The sequence below is a fragment of the Pristis pectinata genome, chromosome 16, assembly GCF_009764475.1.
Source record: "Pristis pectinata isolate sPriPec2 chromosome 16, sPriPec2.1.pri, whole genome shotgun sequence".
Taxonomy (NCBI): domain Eukaryota; kingdom Metazoa; phylum Chordata; class Chondrichthyes; order Rhinopristiformes; family Pristidae; genus Pristis; species Pristis pectinata.
In genome coordinates, this window is record NC_067420.1 from 27,105,891 (window position 1) to 27,130,476 (window position 24,586).

General features: G+C 39.2%; 1 protein-coding gene across 1 annotated transcript in view; it reads left to right on the forward strand.

The window, feature by feature from the left end:
* Positions 1-1,652: 1,652 nt before the first annotated feature.
* The window catches only part of LOC127579019 (XK-related protein 7-like), a 177,715-nt gene continuing 154,781 nt past the window's right edge, over positions 1,653-24,586 (forward strand). Inside the window, exon 1 of the mRNA XM_052031655.1 lies at positions 1,653-2,246. Coding sequence (XP_051887615.1) covers positions 1,660-2,246 — 587 coding nt within the window. The 5' untranslated portion in view covers positions 1,653-1,659. The remainder of the gene's footprint in view (positions 2,247-24,586) is intronic.

A 24,586-nucleotide genomic window follows, 5' to 3' on the forward strand; every position in this document is an offset into this window, starting at 1 on the left:
GCCTACATGAAATTAACTTTGTTAATTAATCAGTGTGGCTCATTTGAAACTAAATTACAAATAAATGACTTTAAAACTGTGAGTTTCCCTGACATGCCCAGTTCGAATGCCCCCAAAAATGTGGTGGTAAGCGAACGGCTTCCTGAAGAACAAATATAGTTTATTTCAAAGGGCAGTTTGGGGAGAACCATATTGATGTGGCACTGTGGAGACAAATATTGGCCTGAAGATTTTCTTTTCCTTCCAAGATATTAGGAAACCAGGGGAATTAACAATCTGAGTGCATTTTTTTTTATTTTTCAACTGGCACGTTTGGGATTTGAACCCACTTTCTTGCGATATGGCTTCACCCTGTATTCAAATTCGCTCGACTAACTGGCTTTCTCCACAGAATTATCGTCATTATCTCTAAATTCAAGTCTCGGCATTAGTCCGGGAAAATAATCAGTCCGCTACCGTAGTCACCAGAGGCAGAGGACATTTTCATTGTGAATATGTTTTAAAATCGATCAGTAAATACTTTGTTCCTAGCTTTGGTACCATTCACTCATTTAATGGCAGAGTTCCGGGTTGTAAATTAACAATCGGTTCACCGGTAATTTAATGGAAAGTCAATATTTCGTGCACACCTTGGTCCGGGGTTGTGGATGCCGATTATTGTTCCACTGCCCATAAGGACGTGGGTTCAAAACCTACCGTTTATCGAGAAGGGGAATAAGGGAAATGGAATTTTATTTGTTCTATGTCATCTTTAAGGTGAATTAATAGGACGCCCTCTCCAGTCAAATGCAACAAAGAACCGGGTTATATTTAGAGTTTACCTGTCTCTCCCGACAACCTGATTTATGCAAATCTCTGGGTCCCTGACTGTCCTATCAATCTAAAACCCACAGTAAATAAAGATAATCCGTCCTCTGAACTTCACGTCTCGTAGAAGCCCGCGTTACCAATTGTATCTAGGAAGAGTTTCCGAGTGAAAATCTACTGAAATCATTGCGCCACCCTGTACACCAGTTCTTTGGACTAACCACTGAATTACTAGCAACTACTTTAACAGATGATTTAGGTATTTCCGAAGGCCTAAACTGCATTCTCCAGCAACGTTTGAATATCAGAAGAATAGAGTTAAACTCGTCGGCAGCTTTAAATCTTTTACAATATATATATAAAAGATGAAGTTTATGCCTCTCGGGATCCTTGTCGAATTAACCCTTGGCAAGGAAGGTATAAAACACGCCGTTGTTGGGTGGGTCAGATCCGCAAGAAAGTGCAAACATGTTTGGATGCACGGGTTATAAATGTTGCGCCGACGTGGTTTTGAGGGGGTGCGCCTGTTGAATTCTTGCCCGGGTCTGTGTGGAACAAAAGGGCGAAGCGCCTGTGCAGACTCGGTGATGCAGCCACGTTAATCGAGCGGGGCAGAGCGGGGAAGGAGGAGGAGGAGGAGGAGGAGGAGGAGCAGGAGCAGCGGAGAGGAGCCGAGACTAGCTTCCATCCTTTCCGGAGCCGAGCCCAGCCCGAGCAGCAGCCGGAAGTTTTTTTTTCCCCCCAACCACCACTCCCTCCCCTCCCCTCCCCCCACCCCAGGCGCTGTTAAAAAGAGCGCGTTTCCCCGGAAGTGAGTGCCAGTCTAGGAGGGGGGCTGCCGCCTGTTCAAACATGGCTGCAAAGTCGGACGGGACGGGAGTGACGGCGGTCGTCTCCTTGCAGAATTTAGGTCAACGCCCAGCTGAGAGCGAGGAGGGGGGCCCAGCGGCGGCCCTCGGAGCCCCGGTGCCGGGCGAGCAGGACTCCAGCTGCTGCCACAGTTCGTGTGTGCATTCGGTGATCCGCCAGCGCCAGGAGTACTCGCTGGCCGACTGCTGCTGGGTCCTGGGCGCGCTGCTCGTCTTTTTCTCGGACGGGGCCACCGACGTCTGGCTGGCCGTGGACTATTACTTCCAAGGCGACTTCTGGTGGTTCGGGCTGACGCTCATTTTTGTGGTGGTGCCGTCTGTGGTGGTGCAGGTGTTGAGTTTCAGGTGGTTCGTCTACGACTATTCGAGAGGCGGCGGCAGCAGCGGCGCCCGAGCCCGGGCAGCGGCGGGAGGAGGAGCCGCCGCCACCGAGGAGGCAGCCGATCATTTCAGCACCAAGGAGAGCGAAGCGAGGCAGCGCTGGAATGCAGGCTCTTCGCCTTGCTGCCGGCTATGTATGTGGTTCTTCCAGTCTCTCGTCCACATCTTGCAGCTCGGACAGGTCTGGAGGTAAAACTGCAACACTCCGTTTAAACAAGCTAGTTTAAGACCCAACTCCAGTGCAATCATATAATTTCAGCTCTGCTATTTTGAATCCAATTTGACAACTTGTGATGAAGGGCGGTGGTGTTATTCACTGGGGGTAATCCACATTTAATGAAGAAATTGTGGATGCCGTGTTAATCTTTGAGCAGGGTGATCTTTGATCAATGTAATCTCGTTTACTGAAAGGTGATGAACAAAGGAAAGTAGTGATCTTGAAGGAACTCGTTATTTTTACCTATGTGAGCTCATATCTGCAATTATCTTCAAAATTTATGGGGTTTATTTTCTGGGCACTTCAAAACGCTATTCGTATATCAGTTATCTAAACCGTTTAATCTCTGTTGGTAACAGTGCAAGATATCTGAATCAAACGTAACTGGGGTAGCCAAGAGAGTTAGAACGATAAAAATAGAGCTACAACTTTACAACAATATCATAGCTTGTTCAAAATGTTGGGAGTTGTTGCTGATTTAAAGCCTATTGCTTTGAAACTGCCAATTCTTGTATTTCTGTGCTTGGTATACAGGAAAAGGCCATCTCCTCGTCCTAGCCTGTGCCAGATTAAGGATTTTTTAAAAAATAGACATTTGGTGAAAATCAGCAATGACTAAAATACTTTCTTTAGTTTTTTTTGTAGGTTGCATTTTTAAAAAGGTTTGACTATTTGTTTACAAGAATTGAAAGGATTCACACGAGTGAAGTAAATCAGGAACATGTGTGCTCCAGGGAGAGCTGTGATACATTATACATTATAAATTAGATATTTTTGGGGATAATTACTCCTGCAAGAATAAAACTGAATAGGAAGCTACTATAGAGATGCCTTTTCATTATAACCAATTTTGATAGGTACTTCAATTATTAATGAAAGAATTAAATATTTTACATGCACTTTAATCAAGTTAATATTACATGATACTTCATCCCTATCTTTATTTTCAGTAATTCACATTTCACACTCTTCAGTTTGGAGTTTAATAGCTGAGTTAACTAAGTGTCAAAACATAATAAGAAATGGGTAGTATCTTACCAACCTAGTCTGCTCTTCAGATAATGAATTAGCAAACCAAGTCTCATACCAAAGTTTCACAATTTGCAGATGCCAATGAGTACATTTCTGCTGTTTTGTTTCTGTTTTATAACATGTGAACAAGTCTGCCTTCCTTGTTAACAACATCTTTCCAAATAAAAAATCTTCTTTATTATTTTAAAAAATCAACTCGGTTACAGTATTGTACATTCTATTTTTCTTTGGATAATTGGATTTCTTAGGACCATAATACAATGTAATTATCTTTTATAATTTAATTTTTTATTCCATAAACCAGAAACATATTCTATGTTACATGTACCTTAATCACATTGCTGAATTGGGTTAAGTTTGACCTGAAGGTTATATTTATTGCACTGAATTAGCTGCTTAAATAGATGTTATCACAGCTGAACTTTCAAAAAAAGTTTGTGACCATGCTTGGATAACACTATACTTCCATTATTAACTTGCTTCTCTTAGAGGGGGTATAGTTAGAGTAGGTCAAAATAATTTTTGCTTTCTGGCACTGAACCAGATTGTTGAAGGATGAATATGACACCCCATTTGTATACAAACAAATGCCATGAAAATTTTTATTACTGATCTTATTGTGTACAGAATATTAACTTTGCTATTAAAAAAAATTGCATTTATAATTTTATGAACTGAGTGTGCAACTTGATGCTATGCATATGATAAGTGGTTTAAGAATGTACTGTGCTGAAAAAGCCACTGTCATTGTTCACTTTGACATATGCAAGCCATATAAATGTAATGGAAACTTTAGTGCCATTGCATGACCTGCTTTTGGAGTTAAATCAGTGCTACACACAGACACAGTTGAAATCCAATATAGATTGCTACAGTTATTTTTAGGGTGGGGTGTGGTTACATGGATAAAAGAAATATGTGCAATTTGGCTCATCATAGTGAAGTGGCTCCATCATAATTAGCTGGCAATCTCAGTGAGTGTCTGTAGAGGTTGGAGGTTTTGGGAATTGGACATCAATGGAAATGTAGGAAGGATGCGGTGGTAGCATTGGGAAGGTTGGGAGTTAATGTAGGTGGTGAAGGCAGAGAAAAATGAGCTTTTCAAGAAACCTAGTCTGGCTGTATATGAGCTAAAAGTGTTTAATCACAAAACCTCAAAGTTAAAATGGAATTGGATTTTGAGGATATCCTCAAGGCAGAATGTTGACTAAATTTGAGGGCATTTTGATCTCGTAAGGAAACCCTAATTTGAGACCACAATCTCCTTTGGTTTGCCAACAGTTCTGGGGGAATTTAGTTGCCTTACAAGTAGTACTTTTATTTAACAAAAAGCTTTGAAGTCCCAGAACCAGTGCTTTATGAAATAATAGATGAAACTGATTGAATAGGTTTTTATAATGGGGTGATTAAGATTCTGACCCAAGGTGTTCTTTTTAAATTTATCTTGCTTAAAGTTTTATTCCATAATTAGGTACAGATAGTCACCCATTCTGGATTTGTTTACACTGCTTTACTAAGTAGGAGAATTCGCATGGGTTTTAAAAAAATAAAAGAAATAATGGCAAAAGTTTGCTTCTGAGCAAAAGTAGAACCTGAGTGTAGAAGGAATGACTCTCAAGAGGTTATAATAATGCGTAAGTGGTTTGTGGTGTCACACTCATCTGACTACTTTTATATAAACAAAGATGTGCATTTTTTCTTCATACAATTTATGGTGTTGAAGAGCCAGGGCAATGGTGAATGTGCATCTTTGACACTAGAATGAGAACATCTGGAGCAAAACTTCCATTTAGAAAAGATCCAAGCTGCAGGAAGAGCATACTTGATGAATTGTGGGATTTAATGATATTTTGCCTCATTGATGTAAATTGTTTAAATACTAATTTTGAGACAGTGAAGCATTAGGAGATGGTAGTTCAGCATTTGATGGTCACCAATTACATGTGGGTGACTTGTACAGGAACAACTTGGGAATAGTTATGTTACATGTGCTGTATCATTATTCTCCATTATCAGATCTGGGTTGTAATTATTGTGCTCACAATACAGCAGCTGCTGTTTTTAAAGAAAGAAAACATTAATTTGCATTTGCAGTTGAAATTGAGTTAATAGTGAAAAGGTACTATTGTTGCACCCTGCAACAATCGAATATTTTGAGAAATATTTGCATTGTTTACAGAAGCAAAATGGGCATTACTAAAGCATTATCAGATTTTGAAAAGATAAGAATAAAGTTTCTAATTACTCTATTTGCAATTAAGTGAAAATTAAAATGGATTATCTTTCATTGACACACTTTGGGTATCAGTATTGTATCAATATATACCTGAAAATGAATGGATATTGACATTTATGTCCAGGAGTCTTTTTTCTAATAAGCATATAGTTGATTACCATTTCTCTAGGAAATTAGTGTAATTTGATATCAAAAATTGGCTATGACATAGAAGAAGGCCATTCAATCCATTGAGTTTTGGTGGTTATAGTTGGAGCAACCTCATAAATCTTATTTCCCTACTCTTTCCTAGTAGCTCTAAAAATTAACTTCCTTTCAAATTCCTATTCGGTTTCCTTTTGAAAGCCCCTATTAACTTTGTATCCACCAACTGAGAATTCAAGATGAATGTTACCCGCTGTATTAGAGATGGGGAAAGAAAAGGAATGACTTTCTCCCAATTCTTCTCTCTGCCCCTTAAATATTCTTTTAACCTATCACTTTAAATCTGTCTTCTCTGGTGCTTAACCATCTGCCAATAGAACAGTTCTTTATTTGCTCCACTTTATCTAAACATCAGGATCTTGTGCACCTCAATCAAATCTTCCCTTGATTTTCTTTGCTCCAAAGAGCACAACCTCAGTTTAACCTTGTAGCTGAAATACCACCTCCCTGGAACTGTTGTGATAAATAGTCATAGTCATAAAAGCATGGCTGCGCCCTTTGGCCCATCAAGTCATCACAGATCATCAAACACTGATTTACATTAATCCCATTTTGTTCTTCTAACATCCACATCAACTCCCCCACTCTGCAGATTCTACCTTTCACCGATACAGAAGGACAATTTAAAGTAGAATATTAATCTATCAATCTGCATGTCCTTGGGATGTGGGAGGAATCTGGACCACTTGGAGGAAGCCCATGCAGTCATGGGGAGAATGTGCAAACTGCTCACACAGCAACTGGAGGTCAGGATTGAACCTAGATCACTGGAGCTGAGAGGCAGTAGCTCTACTAGGTGCTACCATAACACCCCTGTTTTCTACATACTCCCCAATGCATTAATCTACTTCATAAGGCATGGTAACTAGAATGGGACTTCAGTAGTGGCTGAACTAGGATCTTGTAAAGGTTTGATTATAACCTCCATACTTTCTAATTCTATTTTCTGACTCTGCATGTGAAGCCTAGGATCATGCTTTCTTTACTAACAACTCTTTAAATGATTTTTGGGTGTACAGTAAAACTAATAATCTGTCAAGTTTGGGACTTCAGTGCTGCCAGACAGCAGATTTTCCAGACAACTAGATGTTATGTCTTTTAATACCTAAGCACAACTTTATTTCACATTTTTTAATATGTTATGGTTTACATATGTATTGTACATTTACCAGTGAACACAGTGAGTTTACAAAGTGCTTCATCTGCAGATCTATGCACGCTCCTAACTCCTTGTGTTCCTGACCCCAATTTCTCTCCTAGCCACACATCCGACCCACTGTCTGGATCCCAGCCTGGCCGACACCAGATCCCCCACTCTGGCTGCACACACTATTTGCAGTCTGGACCCCCACTTAACATTCTGGATGACTGAGTGAGCATGTGCCAATCCATCCAGATTTCCAAAGAGTCTGATGCTGGAGTTTTACTGTATGAACCCAGTACCCTTGTTGCATGCCCTTAGAACTATTCCATTTAATCTATGTTGTTTCTTGTTCTATCTATCAAAAAGTTTCAATTTTCCCTTTTTTTTTCTGTATTAAATTTCATCTTCTACTTTTCATCTTTAACTTCTTTCTTCTTATAGTCTACTACAATCCTTTGAGTCGTACAGCACAAATTGGCTCTTCAGTACACTGGGTCCAAGCCAACCAACAAACACCCATTTACTCTAATCCTAGTTTTATTCTTCCCTTATTCCCATCCACTCACCTTAGAAAAAAAAAGTGCAATTTACAGGGCCAAATAATCTACCAACCGGCACATCTTGGATGTGGGAGGAAAGTGAAGCACCTGGAGGAAACCCAGATAGTCATAGGGAGAACATGTAAACTCCACACAGACTGCACAGGATTGAATTTAGATCACTGGAGCTGTGAGGCAGTAGCTGCACAAGCTGTGCCACAGTGCTGCTCTTGTTTTTAACAAACCTCCAAGTTTAGTGCCATCTGCAAATTTTGACATTTTATGTGGTGCACCCATATCCAGCACACTCTCAGCCAAGCCAGTCATTAATATTGACTCTGGTACCAAAGAGCCAGCAGTGGACACTAATCATTTCTCTAGTAGGAGTTAACCCTTGCAACTGGCACCTAACAGCATCTCTGTTGGGATCAGCCATTGCTAGATGGGAACAGTCAAGGCACTGCAATTACCATGTAGACAAAGACTTTTTAATAATACAATAAAAGGACTGAAATGTCATTTATTGAATTTTTTAAAAAAAATCTTCTAGTTAAAGTTAAGTGATGAAGTTACTCTCAACTGTTTCATTGATACTTTATTTTTGCAGTGAAGAATTGAATCCATGTAGTATGCTTTCCACGGTTTACAATTAATAGTTTAACAAAGATCCAAAACAAGGAGGTAGCACCTGCATGTATTTTCTCTTAAACTCATGCTTTGTGAAATTTTATTCCAAAGATTGTACACAGACTTTAAGTTGCCTGCCAATTCTTAGTTCTTTGATTTTAAAATAATTATAGTTTTAGACTTAATAATTGCAGATCAAGAGTGCATTAAAAATGTGCTTGTAGCTTAACTAAAATGAACAGTTCCTCCTTCTTTAATTAGGAATTCAAAATATGTAATTGATATCTTGGATTCATCCCCAGAATTACTGTATAGTAACAGTGATTCACATCCACTGTCTTTGTCCAGACATTGCATGTCTAACTCGATTAAACTAATTGACTTTCTGTTCCCAACAAAAGCAGAACTTGCAAGACAGCTCCTATAATAATCTAATGATTAAAATGCAGATCTTTGTTTGTAGTCATTGCTATGTAAGTTGAATGCAATACCAATTTGTTACAGAGTGATAATTGTCCAAGCCAGGCCATTCAATAAAAATGCAAAAAATAAATACAAGTACCACTCTACTTTTGGCCTGGATTTCACAATTAAAGTTGAATGGACAGCACCAGTCTTTCAGTGCACTTACAATTGTTCTCAGACTTTCAAGGTACTTTGATGTACTTCCAAATATGCAGTACAAATGTAAGTGATTTTCCAGGGGATCTAAGTTCACTGTGGGCAATGGTTAAGATGATACACTGATCAGACTGAAGAATCCTTACCAAGACATGAAGAGTCTAAGCCAGGATTTACAAGTTAGAATGGTTTGTTCAATAATAAATGTCAAGGAAATCAGATAGTGAGGGAAATATTGGATTAGCAGAAGGAGACATATAACAAGAATAAAAAGCAATTAGAACTAGAAATTCAGCAATACTGTGCTGTTTATTTAAAGCGCTGAGTTATTGAAAAGTGCACTTCTCCTGGAGTGAATTGTGTTAATGACAATTTCCAAGCCTTTTTTGTTCCTATGGAAATTCAACCAGACACTTGCCAGTGCAAGTCATGCTTGGGCACCTAACATAATTTCAACACCAAATAATTTCCTATGCAACTTGCTGAGAAAATTATTTTATGTTGGGAGCTACACAAAAAATGCTGGAGGAACTCAGTGGGTCAGGCAACATCTATGGAGGGATATGAACAGTCAATGTTTTGGGCTGAGGCCCTTCATCAGGACTGGAAAGAGGGCAGAAGCCAGAATAAAAGGGTGGGGGGAGGGAGAGGAGCACGAGCTGGCAGGTGATAGGTGAATCCAGGTGATGGGGAGGGTGGGAAGTTAGGAAGGGAGAAAGTGGAAATGATGTAAGAGGCTGGGAGGTGATAGGTGGAAGAGGCAAAGGTCTGAAGAAGATAGAATCTAGTTGGAAAGGATAGTGGACTATGGAATAAAGGGAAGGAGCTGGGGAACCAGAGGGAGGACTGTTTTAGTGCATTCCAGGGGCAACCATATTTTCATTGCCCAGCACTCTACTGGAGTTCCATTAATTACCTTGGGTATAGGCCATATCAGCCCTGGTCAATACCTTCCTGTAGCCAGCACCATCTCCTCTAGCCTTGCACCACTGGATCTGGCCTTTGACCCGGATGACATGTAGCGGTTAGCATAATGCTTTTACAGCGCCAGGAACCCAGATTCAATTCCGGCCACTGTCTGTAAGGAGTTTGTACATTCTCCCCGTGTCTGCATGGGTTTCCTCCAGGTGCTCCGGTTTCCACCCACATTCCGAAGACATATGGGTTAGGAAGTTGTGGACACACTCTGTTGGTGCCGGAAGCATGGCAACACTTGTGGGCTGCCCCTAGAATATTCTACACAAAAGATGCATTTCACTGTGTGTTTCGAATTACATGTGACTAATAAGGATATCATATCTTGTATTTCCTTTGCACATCCCAAAGTGTGTATATTACTTTGTGTCTTGTGAGCTGCTGAAATCTGCAGCCATGGACCCATGTTCAAAACAGTCGGTGCGTCACACAATAATCATACAGTGTACCCTCGAGTGCTTGATTTCTTGACCTTGAAATCCATTTTGTTTTTGTTCAGGCCACTTAGCACTCAGCTTGTTTAACATTTGTCCACTCCACTAGTGACAAGCATGGGTAATAAGAGGATTTGGATGGTGTCAGATCTTCAAGGGGATAAGAGGTAAATTGCTCACCTGCAGGTGGACAGTCAAGTTATTTTGTTGAGCAAGATGACAAATTTGAAGCTACCATTTCCCATTATCTTGTACGACAGAGATGAGCTGCACTGCACATTTTGCACATTGACTTACTGTGAAATAGCACAGTTTAAACAATTTGTACCTTGGCTCTTCTCAATCAAGTATTTCCTTGGACTATTGTTTTTTGTTAGATATTCAAATGTTCAGTCACCCCCAAACAGTTGTCCAGGAGACTAAATTAGAACCTGACTATTTTATTGTTGGGGTAGTCTGGAATGACTTGAGTTGAAATTCTAAACAGCACATAATTATAGCTACATCGTTAAGGATCACTTCATGTTTAAAGAAGCTTGCTATGATTTTATTTCTGCATCTACTGCATCCATTGTGTGTTTAAATATTGTACTACATAAGAAGAATTGCACAAATTCTTATTATACAGCATCATATTAATGTTAGTAGGTTCATATGTCTTGCATAAAAATGTTACCAAATTTTAAATAGTGAACAACATGGTGTGAAAGTGAACAGTTTAACATAAGCATTGTTAATGCAAGTAATTTCTTTGGGATTGACTATAACAATTGGCATAGCAAAGATAAACCCATTAACACAACAAAGAAAAATTGAAGAACTGTGTTGTATTACGTGCAGACCGCAATGGGTACATTTATGCCAAATCCGAAAAGCACGTCTCCAAATGATGGTTAAATACCAAAAACCATCACAGAGCAATTTCTAGGCCACCACCTCTACAGAAGAACACCTCTCTGTAGAGGTGGTGGCCTAGAAATTGCTCTGTGATGGTTTTTGATATTTAGCATTGTGACTTGCATAAACAGAATTCCCTGTTGTTTATGAAAGTCACAAAGAGCAAGAGCTTGAAATGTGAGGTTCACAGAACAGCGTTGTCTGATTTCCGTGTGTAATGACACACTGAAACTGTCCGTGTCATTTTTAAGGTAGAGTTCGATTGACGTATTGCAAGTACTCACAGTTGTAACAGTGTCACACAGCAGGTGTATTTTTTGCAGACAGTTCTTAAACAGACACACCACAAAACAAGCTCCTCTCTTCCAACTATGGCAACACAGCCCGAATGAATGAATAAATGATTGCTGTAATGGTGGGAGATAGGCAGAAGAATACTCCTGCAGGTCAGAGAAGCCTGGACAGGTGGCAGAAGGATGGTACTAGCAAGATAATCTGCTCTTTGTGCGGAGGGGCCACAGACGACTCCTAGTACTACCACCAGGTGCATCTAGCATGATGGTCTCTGTAAAGAAGTAAGCACAGTCTTTGATTGTTGCCACATCAGGGGAGCCTGCAGTGTAGTCAAATGCTTTTTTTCTGTGGGCTGAAGGAGAAGTATATGAAGTCTCCTGCCCTTGATCATGGGATTTGAGTGACCCCTCTAATGCAGCAAACTGTGAGTTGAGGCACAGATCAGCTACGGCAGCTTGGAATGGCCCTGAGGCTAGGAAGCTGAGTGTGACCATGACCCTGACTTCCATGGGCAAAGCAGTCAAGAGACTCATTTGATTGCTTTTAAGGTCATAAATGGAAAGAGATCTGTGAGGATAAATAATGCAGTTTGTGTTGGCTCTTTAAATAGCATGGATTCAGGGGAACTGTTCATTGCTCTGCAAATAGGTATTTTCAGATCATTGAGGTTAAAAATCTTGTGGACAGATTCTGTGTTCCACTACTGTTGACATCATTGGGGAAGTTTGAAGCTGAAAATAGTTAGGGAGGAATATAAATTCTGCTGAAAAACAAGGAAACAAATATCCCAAGAAGTACAATAATACCCCAGAAATATTTGTAAAATTGCTGCACTACCTTGTTAGCCAGATTATTTTATTTTCTCCAACTGCAAACAATCTTTTTGTCCAAACTAATTTCTAGGTTGGTGGCTTCCTAACTTTGTATTTTAGCTTCTCAGCAACATTTTTGTTGGGAGTTTCATTATTCAGCAGTCTACAGTGACGTCTTGGAACAGATGTTTTTTTTATTTTTTTTAAAAAAGATAACAGTTTGTGTTGATTCCAACAGGAGTGGAATAGATGTCATAAAGCAGATGGATAGCATAAATCTGCTTGCAATTGCCCTAAGGAACTGCAACTTAACCCTTTAAAAATATTGTCTGACCCATCTCTACAGAAGTATTTTTTAGGAAAATAAGTTATGTGGTACAATTAATATGAACTGTCCAGTAATTGACCTTGAGGTCAACTGTTATTTACATTAGGAAGATTTAGTGGTGTTAAAGAGAGAGTTCAGGAAAGGCACAGTAGTGCAGCTAGTAGAGTTGCTACCTCGCAGTGCCAGTGACCCAGGTTCAATCCTGGCCCTGGTGCTGTCTGTATGGCTTTGCACATTCTTCCAGTAACCACTGGGTTTCCTCCCACATCCTAAAGATGTAGGTGTTGTTAGATGAATTGGCCACTATCTGGAGTCTAATATATTTCTATTTCCAATTGCACTTGAGGCTCTGTTTCATTGGTACAAATTGTGCTCTGAGATATATTGGCTGAAGATTTTGAATACATGTACGTAGTGAGCTGTAAGAAAAGATATGAGTACTGTAACATTAAATACAATCTTAGTTTTAAAACAGTAGTTACCCAAGTAATTTGTTTTTAATAGAATTACTGATCTGGTTTCCCCTGCAGCTTGAAGCTAGAATCAGAAAAGGAACAGCTGTTCAGTGGGGTATCATCCCAAAGCACTTTTGCACTTCCTTTTGTTTTGTATCTTCCTTGCCATATGATCAAGACCTAATGCCTTCCAGACACTGCTGAAGACTTGTTCTTCTGATCCAATGGCATTGACATCCTGAGTGAACTGGAGTGATTGCCTGTTTCATTCATAATTTCTAAGGTAAATGAGGAGGCAGCAAGTCTAGCATAACAGTACTTAGAAGGCCATTTGCTTAATGTGAAACATGAGTCCAATCATGTGGTGAAATTTTAGGCAGGCTGGCTGGGAAACACTTAGTGAGCTTATATATCAGACTGCATTTCCTAGAAAAGAATTCTAGACATTCCCTCTTGTCATATCATGTGAACAGTTCTGCCTTCTAAAAATCCACTTGTCTCAAACAAATATATTATATTGTGAAAAAGTGTGATATTATGAATTGGGTTGGTAATAAGATGAAAGCTAAGTAGTTCACATTAGTTGTGATCTTTATGAAATGAATTAATTATGATGTGCAGCAAAAATTGATTGCAATAACATTGTTCAGCTCATTCAAACTGCAAATGCAATAGGAATATGTTATACACTGTACCTTTATTCAAATTTGCTTTAGAACTATAATTACTGTATTTACTTAGGATTCTGTGTAAGATGGCTTTACCACCAATAAGGCCAATAATTTTGACTGTTGCTCAGACTCTTATTTTTTTTAAGTTTCAAAGACATTGAATGCAAAATATAGGAAAAAATAGCTGGAATTGTTGCAGGATGCCGTTACTTTATGCCACTCGTAAGCCAGATGTAGATTTTTGACTTGTGGCTTAACAATTGAAGCAGACTTTTAAAGCTGTGCTATAATTTGCCTTGGATTTATTTTCAGCTTGTTTTTATTATCCTGATGCACCAAAAGTTCAATGCTATACAATATGAAAACACTAATTATTGCTTTCTTTGAGAACAAGACATTAAATGTTGCATAAGCCTCAAAGTCCTTAAGAATCACATGTCTTAAAATTTATCAGTTATTTGCTAAGAATGCAATATATTTGATCCATTTTGTGTAGAGTAATAATTTTCTTCTGCATTTAAAGAACTATATTGTTACATCGCAATACAGACATTGTACACTACTTACTGGTACCTAAAGCCCTGTAATATGTTATTTTGCTTTTCTTTGATAGTGAACTGAATTAAAAAAAAACTTTGTTTTCTTGCTGTTCTTAGCCTGGCATTGAGGTAGACCAAGGTTCACTGTTTCATCTCAAACATTTATTCCTAATATTGGGTTCAAGTTAGCAACTTTGAAAAGCATGTTTTCATTTACTTTGTTTTTATTCTTTTTTTTGTTAGAAAAGAAGACCTCCTAGGTGAATTGATTGCTAATTAAATCATGTTCCAAGGGATTATAGTTAAAGTAGCCATGGCATTTATTTTCAATGAAGCACATCATGCTTCACTTCCTCTCCATAATTCACTTTGCTTGCTGTGTTAATGACTTTTATCTGAATGATTTGATATCAGAGAGCAGGTTCTTTGAGAATAGATGGGCATCTTTTGATAATTCTGACATTCATTAAAAGGAAGTAATTGAATACATTGTAAAAATCAATTAAGAGAAGCAATTTATAAATTATCAAAATGATAGGTTACTGATTGCTGTAATCTTTATAGCTGACACACTTGTCATTTAGGACCTATTGGATAAAACCTGAAGAGTTATTAAAAGGCTTAAAAATAGTGGTGAAAAAAAGCTGCCAGTGCTGGAAATCTGAAATAAAATCAGAAAATGATAGAAACACTCAGCAGGTCAGCAGCATCTGTGGAATGCAAAACACAGTTAATATTTTAGGCTATTGTAGTTGATGATAATCCTTGCCATTTTCTTTGAGTTGTCTCTGTGAAGGTCATGTTTATTCTGCCTCGCAAAGGACAGAGTGCATGTGTTTGAGGGAGCAATTTTTTTCTCCCATGGATAAAGCAGTTGAGAATGATCCTGCAATGACATGTGGCAGACAGCAGGGAGACCCCTCTGCAGCTGCTGCATTTGGGTTTGCCTCCTCTCTTCCCCTGTGTTGGAAATGAGACTGAGAATCTTGCATATGAAGTGCTTCTCAACCACGATTTAGAATATATGGCAGGGTTACCATCTGCTCCAAAGGCCTTGTTTTTCAGTTGATATATTGCCTTTCCAACCTCTTGTTAGTCTGGGAGTAGCATCAAGATTGGCCAGTGGAGTCTGCTGAAATAAAACTAATCTAGAGGATGAATGGGGAAACTCTTCAACCTATGTCACCTTCACTCCAGAAGCTCGATCACTCCAATCTTCTTTGGAATAGCAATAAACAAACAATATTTGCATTTGTGAACATTGGGAGGCTGAGTGTCAAGTTGTTATTGATTTGTTCATTGAATCTTATGAAAATATAGGAATTGCACTAAACTCCTCAAAAACGAAGGTCTAGCAACCTTCCAGCTACTGCACAACACTACCTTTCAGTACTGGAGTCAAGGATTGTCTCAGCTAAGGAGTTCATTAAAGTGCTACTTATAGTGGGTGCTGTTTGCTCTTCTATCCCTTATAAGCTCTCTTTGGTCCTTGGCTCTCAGTGGGGAAGACTCTTGGGTGTTTACGCCATAGATGGAGTTGTCAGGTGTGGATTCTTCAACACAGTTATGATTATGGCTTTCTGCTTGATCTGGTTATTCTCGACAAACCAGTTATAGTGTTTTCTGAGAGAAGCTTGCAGGTGCTAGTCATGTTACCTTCAGGGCACTCAAGGTTCTGTAGATGTGATTAAAATTAAAAACAAAATGCTGGAAATGCTCAACATGTCAGACAGCATCTGATTTTCTGCAGGATTTTGAGAAGTTTCCTTTGCAAAGCCCTTGAGACAAGTGTTTCTGTTGCCATAGTGGATTTGGGGCAAGACTCATAGAACTAACAGAGCAGATTGAGAGCTAGTCAGTCCAGCAGGTACTGCACCTGCAGTGAGGGCACAAGTGATGTAGACATCCTTGCAGTCTCCTATTTGGATGATAATGTAATCTAACTGGTGCCAGTGCCTGGATTGAGAGCCTTGCCATGATATCTCGTTGTTGTCCATCTGAACCAAGATGTTGATTATGTTAAAGTCATGTCTCAAGCATTCAGGAGGATTCCTGTCCCTTCTGACCCTGATGTAGAAATTGCCCAAGAGAATACATTTTCCTCCCTCTGGGACATGAGCTAGAGTTTTCTCAAGGTCAGAATAGAAATCCTCCTCTGTCTCACCCATAGGTTCCAGGCTAGAAGCATATGCAATGTGGACTGTAGCACGCTAGTTCCATGTTAGAGTATTATGAGATGTTTTACTTATCCTGAAAGGGGAATCACTGAGATACCAAAGTAGCCTATTGTTGATGGTGAAACCCATTTCATGAAGAGAACTGCCTTTTGGAAGGGCAAACAAGAAAATGATGTACTCGCCATCTTAGTTTTTGAGCTGGCCATTCCCTGCCAATTCTTTCACTCATGCAGCAACATCAGCATTAGGCATCTGAGTTCCCAGTTTGAGTACTGCTGTACTTTCAGGGCTCTGTTACTACTGGGGTTGCCCATGAAGGACCTGACCTTCCAGGTGCCAAAAATCATATTGAAGAGGAAGAAATGCCTGATTTCTTTTAATGTGGGATGGCTGTTACACACCAGCTGCATATGGACCTTTTCACCATTGAGCCAAGACCTCACTCTGTCAAGTCCAAGGTAACAGGAGAGTGGGCACAAACCCCACTTAGATGTTCCCATTTGACCCTTCACCCTTCCTTCCCCTCTTTTCAAATGATCTTGCATAAATGGACTTGCTCAAATTCCTTTTTAATGTTAGTATTATGTAATAAACATTTAACTGAATTAAATCCTATGGAAGGAAAGGGATAATAGAAATATAGATGCAAATTTGCTTAAGAGACAGTTATTTCAGATGGCAGGGGTACGGGAAGGATTTGGTAATGTTCCCTGGGGTCACTATTATGATGATTGTCCTTTACCATTCATATCCTGTGCATCCAAGCTCGGGTATTTTATGTTCAAAGTCTGTAGATAACAATTTAAAGTAGTAAATGGTAAGACTTAGAAAGGATAAAGATAAAAAGCAGATCAAATTTAATGCAGGGAAACATTTCAGTGAGAAGAATGAGAGGCAATTAAAACTAAGTATTTTAAGGAATCTTCAGGAACAATGATTTGTGGTGCCTGTACACTGATCTTTGAAGATGGCAGGGCAAGCTGAGATGACTTTTTATAGAGTGACTGGGAACTAAATGCTGACCTTGCTTGTGACCATGTATGGCAGATCACCAGTGAGAGTTGTTCAAATGAAAGACTATAAAACACGTACTCAAAGCAAGAAGCTGATTTATCGCTACTAACTTCCACAGATAAATTGACAGGTTTAAATTGAAATTATATATACAATAATGTTGGCGTCAGCAATGATAACCGTTAATCATGACAATTATGGAAAGTGTAGCAGAGGGTGAAAAAGACATATTAGAGGCAAATGGATAAGGAGTGACTGGTTTTATACAAAAAAGCAAATCTATTGGAGGAGGAAAATGGAATTATTAATCTATTGCAGAAAACGGGGACAGTTGCAAATGGGACTAGCTTAGATGGAAATCTTAGTCAGCATGGACCAGTTGTGCCGAAGGGCCTGTTTCCATGCTGTATGACTCTGACTCTATGACTAATTGATATACATAACTGTATAAAAGTAATTAGTTCTTTAAAATTAAATGGAATTAAGTATGGATGATGGCAGAGATCCAAGGATGTTGAGGTGTAAAAATAAAAAGTTGAGTGTGAAATTTTCCCATAGTAAAAATGCAAATTTTTTGTTTTGAGTCTGGGGAGTAGCTGACAGAAATATCTTATTTCGAAAGAGTGGAGGGTGAGTGGAGATTTGATTAACCTCGTGAATGGAAGAAACGTTTGAGGATAACTTCACCATTTTTAGTAAACACAATGCACCCATGTCCTTTTAAGCACTGCCCTTTGTAATTAAAGTAAGTTATTTCACTTGCCTAACTTTCGTTAGGAAGTTTAAACTAACACTCCCTCTGACCACCACCTTCTGCATCCCTACACATTACCCCAGAGAAGCCATCAGTCTCTCTAAGTTGTTGGGCTTCATTTTGAGGAAACAACTGCATTTCTGCTCTCTTCACCTTACAACTAGCCTGCTTGGTGGCTGAGTAGTTAGAGGTGTAGTCTTCAGGGAAGGAGCCTTTGTGAACCCAGTGGTGTGATCTGTGGGATGTTGAAGCTGCTCTCTCTAGCCACCAATTAAATCGTCGTAACTTTTCATATCATCTGAGTTTGAAAGTGTAAACTTGTATCCCTCCAGAATGAATTTGGAGAGGAAAGGAAAGTGAAGAAGGGCAACAGAATTGCTGTGCCTGACTCTCTATCCTACAACAAAATGGTACATTCATAATTCACACCTGCTTTTTCAGCTGTTGCTGGTGCTTGAAGTCATAATGTCTGGAGCTTGTATGCCATTTCCTGCAGGTCCAATAAAATTGGACATGCTGTAAAAAGCCATCAAATTTCCTTGTTTAAATGTGTCATAGTTGTTGGTTTACTTTGGTTTACTTTGAATTTTTAAAGAGGTAAAGGCTATTAGCATCTAGAACTGCTTTTGCCTAACTGTCCATTAATGGTAGGAAAGTTGCTTCTCTCCCATATTATTAATCAGACATTTGTAGCTGATAGTTGGTTCAAATTCAGATTAGTTTATTGTCATATCAGGGTGCAATGAAATTCCTTGCTTGCAGGAAGCTCACAGTAAACAGTTACATGGTAATAGTAGTTACAACAAGCACAAATCTGCAGAATGGTACAAGGATTGTAGTGCAAATCTGAAGTACTGCAAAAGGAAATGCTAAAATGACAATGACGGAATAACCAAGAGAGGTAGAATTAAGGATCTTGAAATTGCTTCTGTTAATAATGATGAAAAGTAGTTAGTGTTAAAGTAGTTTCTGTTAGGGATGAAAAGTAAATAGTGCACAAAATGCACCTTACAGTATGTTCTTTGAGAAATTTGGGAAGATCCTTGATACTGAATGGCTGGATTTGTGATGGTGGAACAGTGAAGATGAAAAAAACAGGTGTGCTGAAAGTGAGAATTGTGTCCATTTATGGCAGAGGTGACAGAAGGCATGAACCACATAGATGGGTTTTGCTTCTTTAATGATGGGTAAGTTCCCACTTCTGCTGGTGCTGTTTACCAGTTCATTGAACTGAGGGATGTTGTTTTAAAGGCAGACCGCAGCTCCTGAAGTAGTAAGAACACCTTCGCTGTGACTCATTGTTGAAGAGCTGTTGGTGTCCTTTAGTAAGGATAAGAGTTATGGGAGACCGTGATCTGGAATCCAATAGGAGCACTCTTACCTCCAAGCTAAAAAGATGCATATTCAAGTGTCCATTGAATTGAACTTGTAATTGAGGTGAAGACTTCAGTGTTTGGACTATTCCACCTTCTTTGGAGGTGCTTCCAATGAGATGATGAACTTGAGTCTTGGCCTATCTTGCATGAATTTGGAAGATCCCACAGAACTGTTTGATGAAGTTCAGGGAAGTTTTCCCAGTGGCCTGGCCAACCTGGATCACTAATGATTAATCTGACCACTTAACTCGTGCACAGGAAAATCCTACAATTAGCCACAAATTGGTTACAACTTTACAAAACAAATATAATTTTAAATATGCTACTTTAGAGATTTTTGAGCTCTGGTCTTTGCAAAGAGTTATGAAAAGTGAAATCTATATGTATATCTTCCATTCAATCCAGGTGACTAGGTTCTACATTTTATTTCATTGTAGTACAAGATGTGTAATTGGAATTCAGAAATGGGTCTGTTTGTACCGGCATCAATCCAGCTGGTTTTCCATTATCAGCGATACTTAATGTGCTGGGGGAAAAGGAATGTTTCTAATTCTAGTCATCAGAATGCATGGATCTTGTCAAGTGTCTCTCAATACAGTTCCACCTTTTTTTTAAATACTGAAATTTGCACTTTCACTACTTCAATACTTAACTGTATTAAATTGACGTTTAAGTTTCTGTTTGCTGCAACATCTTTTGGAGGGTCTTTTTAGACTTTTGGAACTACCTCCACATTGCAATGCAGTCCTCCTTCAAAGTATCCAACCTGACTGGCACTCCATTCAGTCCATTCAGAAATTAAGTAAATTTCAAGAGTGATGTAGACATCCAAGTTCCTCCTTAGAAATGGCACAGTTCATCTCTGCATCAACTTTACCATAAACAATCGACAGCTCTGTATTGTAGCACCCCATGCTGAGCATGTTGCTTCTCGCCTTGTTTGTGGGCTCATGTAGTGTGCCTGTGTTTTCATAAAATGTCTATGAACTGGCTGTCTCATGCTCTTCAAAGAGATTACAGATTCTTCCTCCGAACTGTCTACCCATAAGGTCTGCGAAGAATCCCATGGTTGTGAAATTGCTATGTCACTGTCAAAGTGACATCTTTGATTCTGGTTACACTTAACGGGCTGTCTTTTACTGGCCCTGGACTCTGAACATCATTTCCTTTGGGACATCTCAACCTCATCCAATTCTGTGACCAATTTATTGCTTTACTCTGCAAGTCTGTTTCTCAACCTCTTCATTGCCTTCACAGGTGCATCAGTAACCAAACCCTTGTTATAGCATTTTTGCAGACATTTTGCACTTGTTGATCAAGTGCCCAGTTTTCAGTGGGTCGCCAAGAAATCCATGACTCTCTAAGAACGTCTTCAGTATGCTCTTTATCTTTCTTGTAGGTATAACCTTTGTTAATACTATTCACTCCCACTGCAAATTTGTATCTTGTGATTTCATGTTCTCATACGCTGCCATAAGACCTTTCTTCAGTTCTGTTGGTGTTTGACCTGTGGAAATCTTCACCAAATTGATGAATTACCTTCTCCCAGGAAGGTCTCACATTCCACTGCTTGGTTTTAATCCCTGTCAGATAGGATGTTGTCAATTCCATTACTCCTGGCACCTCAAGGATAAAGCTGCCGGTGTCACTTTACTTTCATTCCATACTGTATCCTCGTTTTGTCACTATCCCAGATTGTTGCGTAATAGCCATTGAATTGCTGTTTTCTATAGCTATCTTACTTGATCTGCAATCTGTCATACCTTGTCTGCCAGCTGGATGCACCTTGGTGCCTCCTGAGACCACTTGAAGATGGCCTGCTTGGGACTAATGCACCCTGAAGCATGAATGTTTTCTGGATCTTCTGGCTGCTTAAGGTTATGACCTTTTCAAAATAAGTTTCTCAATCTGAATGATTTGATTCAGTCCAATCCCATAATTGCTGTTTCACATCCATAGCCCAAAACTATGATGGGTAACTGAGCGTGTCTGGCTCTGCTAAAGATATACCAGTTCATTTTCCCCCTTAACTTGGGTCCTGCCAACACTGTTTTCACCTGACTCAACAGGAAATAGTGAAGGTATTCTCCTTGGTTGTGTAACAGATATCATTGCATATTCTTTCTTCACCCTCTACATTTTCTGATTCTACTCTGTGCCCAGTGGTACTGATCTATAAACTTGTCCCCTTGCTTCAGACTTTTGGAGACTCAGGGGTCTGCACCTCTGTTCAATATACCCTATCCTGTGATATTTGTAGCACTCTGCCATCTCAAATGGATACTGAGGCCATGATATCTGCCTTTTTCATTTGTATGATCTGCTACTTTCCCACTTAAAGGGTCCATATGATTCATCTGTGAAGAAGTACTTGGCTGCTCTTATTGTTTCTGTGAGCTTGTTCCTTGTTCTTCATTTGGAATTATGCACGGAGTGAAACCGTCTTGTGGTCTTAAGTTCTCTATAATGGTGCCGTGCCATATACTCTTGTAGACAATAGAATCACCATGTCAAATAGTCCAACCTGAATTCTCTTATCCATCAATCTGCATACCAGTGATTCAGAAGGCCTCATCTAAAAATGTCTGGAACTGGCACTGTTTTGTCAGTGCCTTTCGTTTGACCATGTATTTGCCAAATGTTTCATCTGGTCACATGTGCCAAACTGTTTAGCACTCTTAAATCTCTGACATCAATTCTTGTGCATTGCTACATTTCCCTATTCTATGTTCTTTCCTGAGACCCCATTGCTATTGATTGCCTTTCTGAAACATTTCCTTTCTGTCTGCATGCATAGCAAGTGGCTGAGTCAGCCTGTATCTTCTTGGACTCCCCAGCCTATCACCCGCATACCGATCTGTCGAATTGGCCACTAAACTTTTTCCCATGTCTACATAGCTATTAGTTCTGCTTGTCAATCTCTGATTTTTTTTTATACATAAAGAATACATTTTGTGTGGTTGCAGGAAACTAGGCCTTGCTGTATTCCTGCTCTAGAGGTCATTCTTTCTGCTGGTAACAGGCTCACTGGAGCAGTTCCCAATTTCCATTTAAGTAAATTCCAAATCTTGTAGGATAATTCTCAGGTTCTGTGGACATAGTCTTTGGTCGCAATTTCCTTTCAATCAGCCTGTACTTTCATCTGTTTATAAATCTTAATTGACTAGACACACTCTGCTCTGTTGCTCATGACTGGGCTCGCAGCAATATCCAGCTCTTTTGAGATTTTCGCAAGGCCAAATACCAGCTGTTCTTTTGAATTGAATTAGTTTGTATCTGTTCAATCCTGGTGTTTCACAGAGACTTGTTTACCTGTTTATTTTTATTTGAAGCATGTATGTGGTAGATTTGGGTGCAGCTGCAATTTTTTTTGCTTTCTGCTTGATGTTGTCCCTGGAGTTCTCTAAGAAAAAAAAGTCCTGAAGTGCTTGCAAGGCATAAAATTGAATTGATCCTCATACACTGAATGAATGACGCCAGGGAATCTCGTAGCTCTTATCTCCAGATATGCTTGAGAGGTAATGTATCCATCTTGTACCATCATTTTAGTGGAGTTAGCCTAGATTAATGGAGTTAACCTAATCAACCCAAGGGAAAACCTTGTCCACTCTCCTTGTTGCATTAATTTTTAATCTCCTGGGTTTCTCTTTTTACTCACCTTAAGTCAATATTTCGATGTGAGTTTGTGTGGATCTCATTTGCCATTCATCAGAATGGCCAGATTGGATTTTGTAAATAATAGAGAATACTCACTTCATGAAGCATCTGAGCCATTTTCTGATGTACAGATGCAGATTACCTGATGCAAGTAAAACAGAAAAATCATCACTTGCACATGATTAAATGATCAAATGTTTACTTCTCCTTTGCTGAACCAAAAATTGCTTTCTTTTTAAATAAAGCACAATTATTGGGTATATATTCAGATTTGAAAGTGATTACTATGCACTGATTTTATTTGTACTTATCTCACAGTAACCAGGAATCTCAATAAATTGTGCATTTATTTTATTCTAAACCAGCATTGTAACATCCAGTTCCTTGAAAGAGAACAATGATTTAGTTTGGCTGCTGTTCTAATCTAAAGGCTAACAATGTTTATACATTGGAGAAATATTCTCTGCTAGATTTTTGTGTATTTATATATAACAGTTTCAATTAAACATTTCCCCTGTGTGACCCTTCAATGATATACTGTAACTAACAGTTTTTTTTTAATCAAGTACTTGCCTAGAACTTGGATCCATTTGTATGCCACACTAATTGTGCAAATTGCCCAGCCATGTTTTTCACCCAGGTTAAATATCATTGGGAATTTGACAAGGCATTTCTGTGCACAATTCACCTTTAGTGTGGCAGACATTTATCTGGTGTCAGTTGTGCACCTAATGGTCTTGTACTGAATGTTTCCGTTACTGCCAGCAGAACCTGGAGCTTTTGGGGGCAACTTATGACTTCCACTGTTAACTCAAGGTAAACCAACAAACAAATTCTGAATGATTCAGAATTGAGACAGCATTAAATGAGCTTTGCTGCCACATCAATATCTTGCAGAAAGCATCTCACAGCCTCAGCGTTCCATTCTCAGCATTCTGGGAAGATTGATCAATAGTTCCTTGTATTGCCATGGGATCACTTGCAGCCCCCTCTATTCACAGGTGGTTCCCTCTCCTCCATGGAAACCTTTACTTTAATTTTACTCAGGCTTCCATGGAAAGTTCTTTGAGGTCTGACTTGCTGCTTGGTAGTCAGCAGGGCAGTAACGTTGTAGCTCTGCCTAGAACTCATGATGCACAGATCCCACTGAGGACCTAAATCTGTGTGCATAATGCCTGAGCACTACCCTTTGACATGCTTTGGCATAAATTCTTGAAGTTTTTCAGGAGGTCTTTGAGTGGGCAGTGGCAATATATGCAGTATATCGTTAGAGGGTAAAATCCACAATTTCTAGATAATCATGTAACAAGTTGCAATTTTTTTTATCAGCATAGAAGGCTTTCACAGTTCTAAAATCAGTGTGTCTTTAATTGTGCTTGAAGGCTAAGTAAATGTAAATATTGGAACCTTGTTCCTGTCTATATTGCAGTATGAAGATTCACTCCTTGGTTACTGGTATGAATTAAATATTTATTCTCAGAGGAAAATATTCCTTTTCCCTCCTAAGGTTGTGATCATTTCTGTGG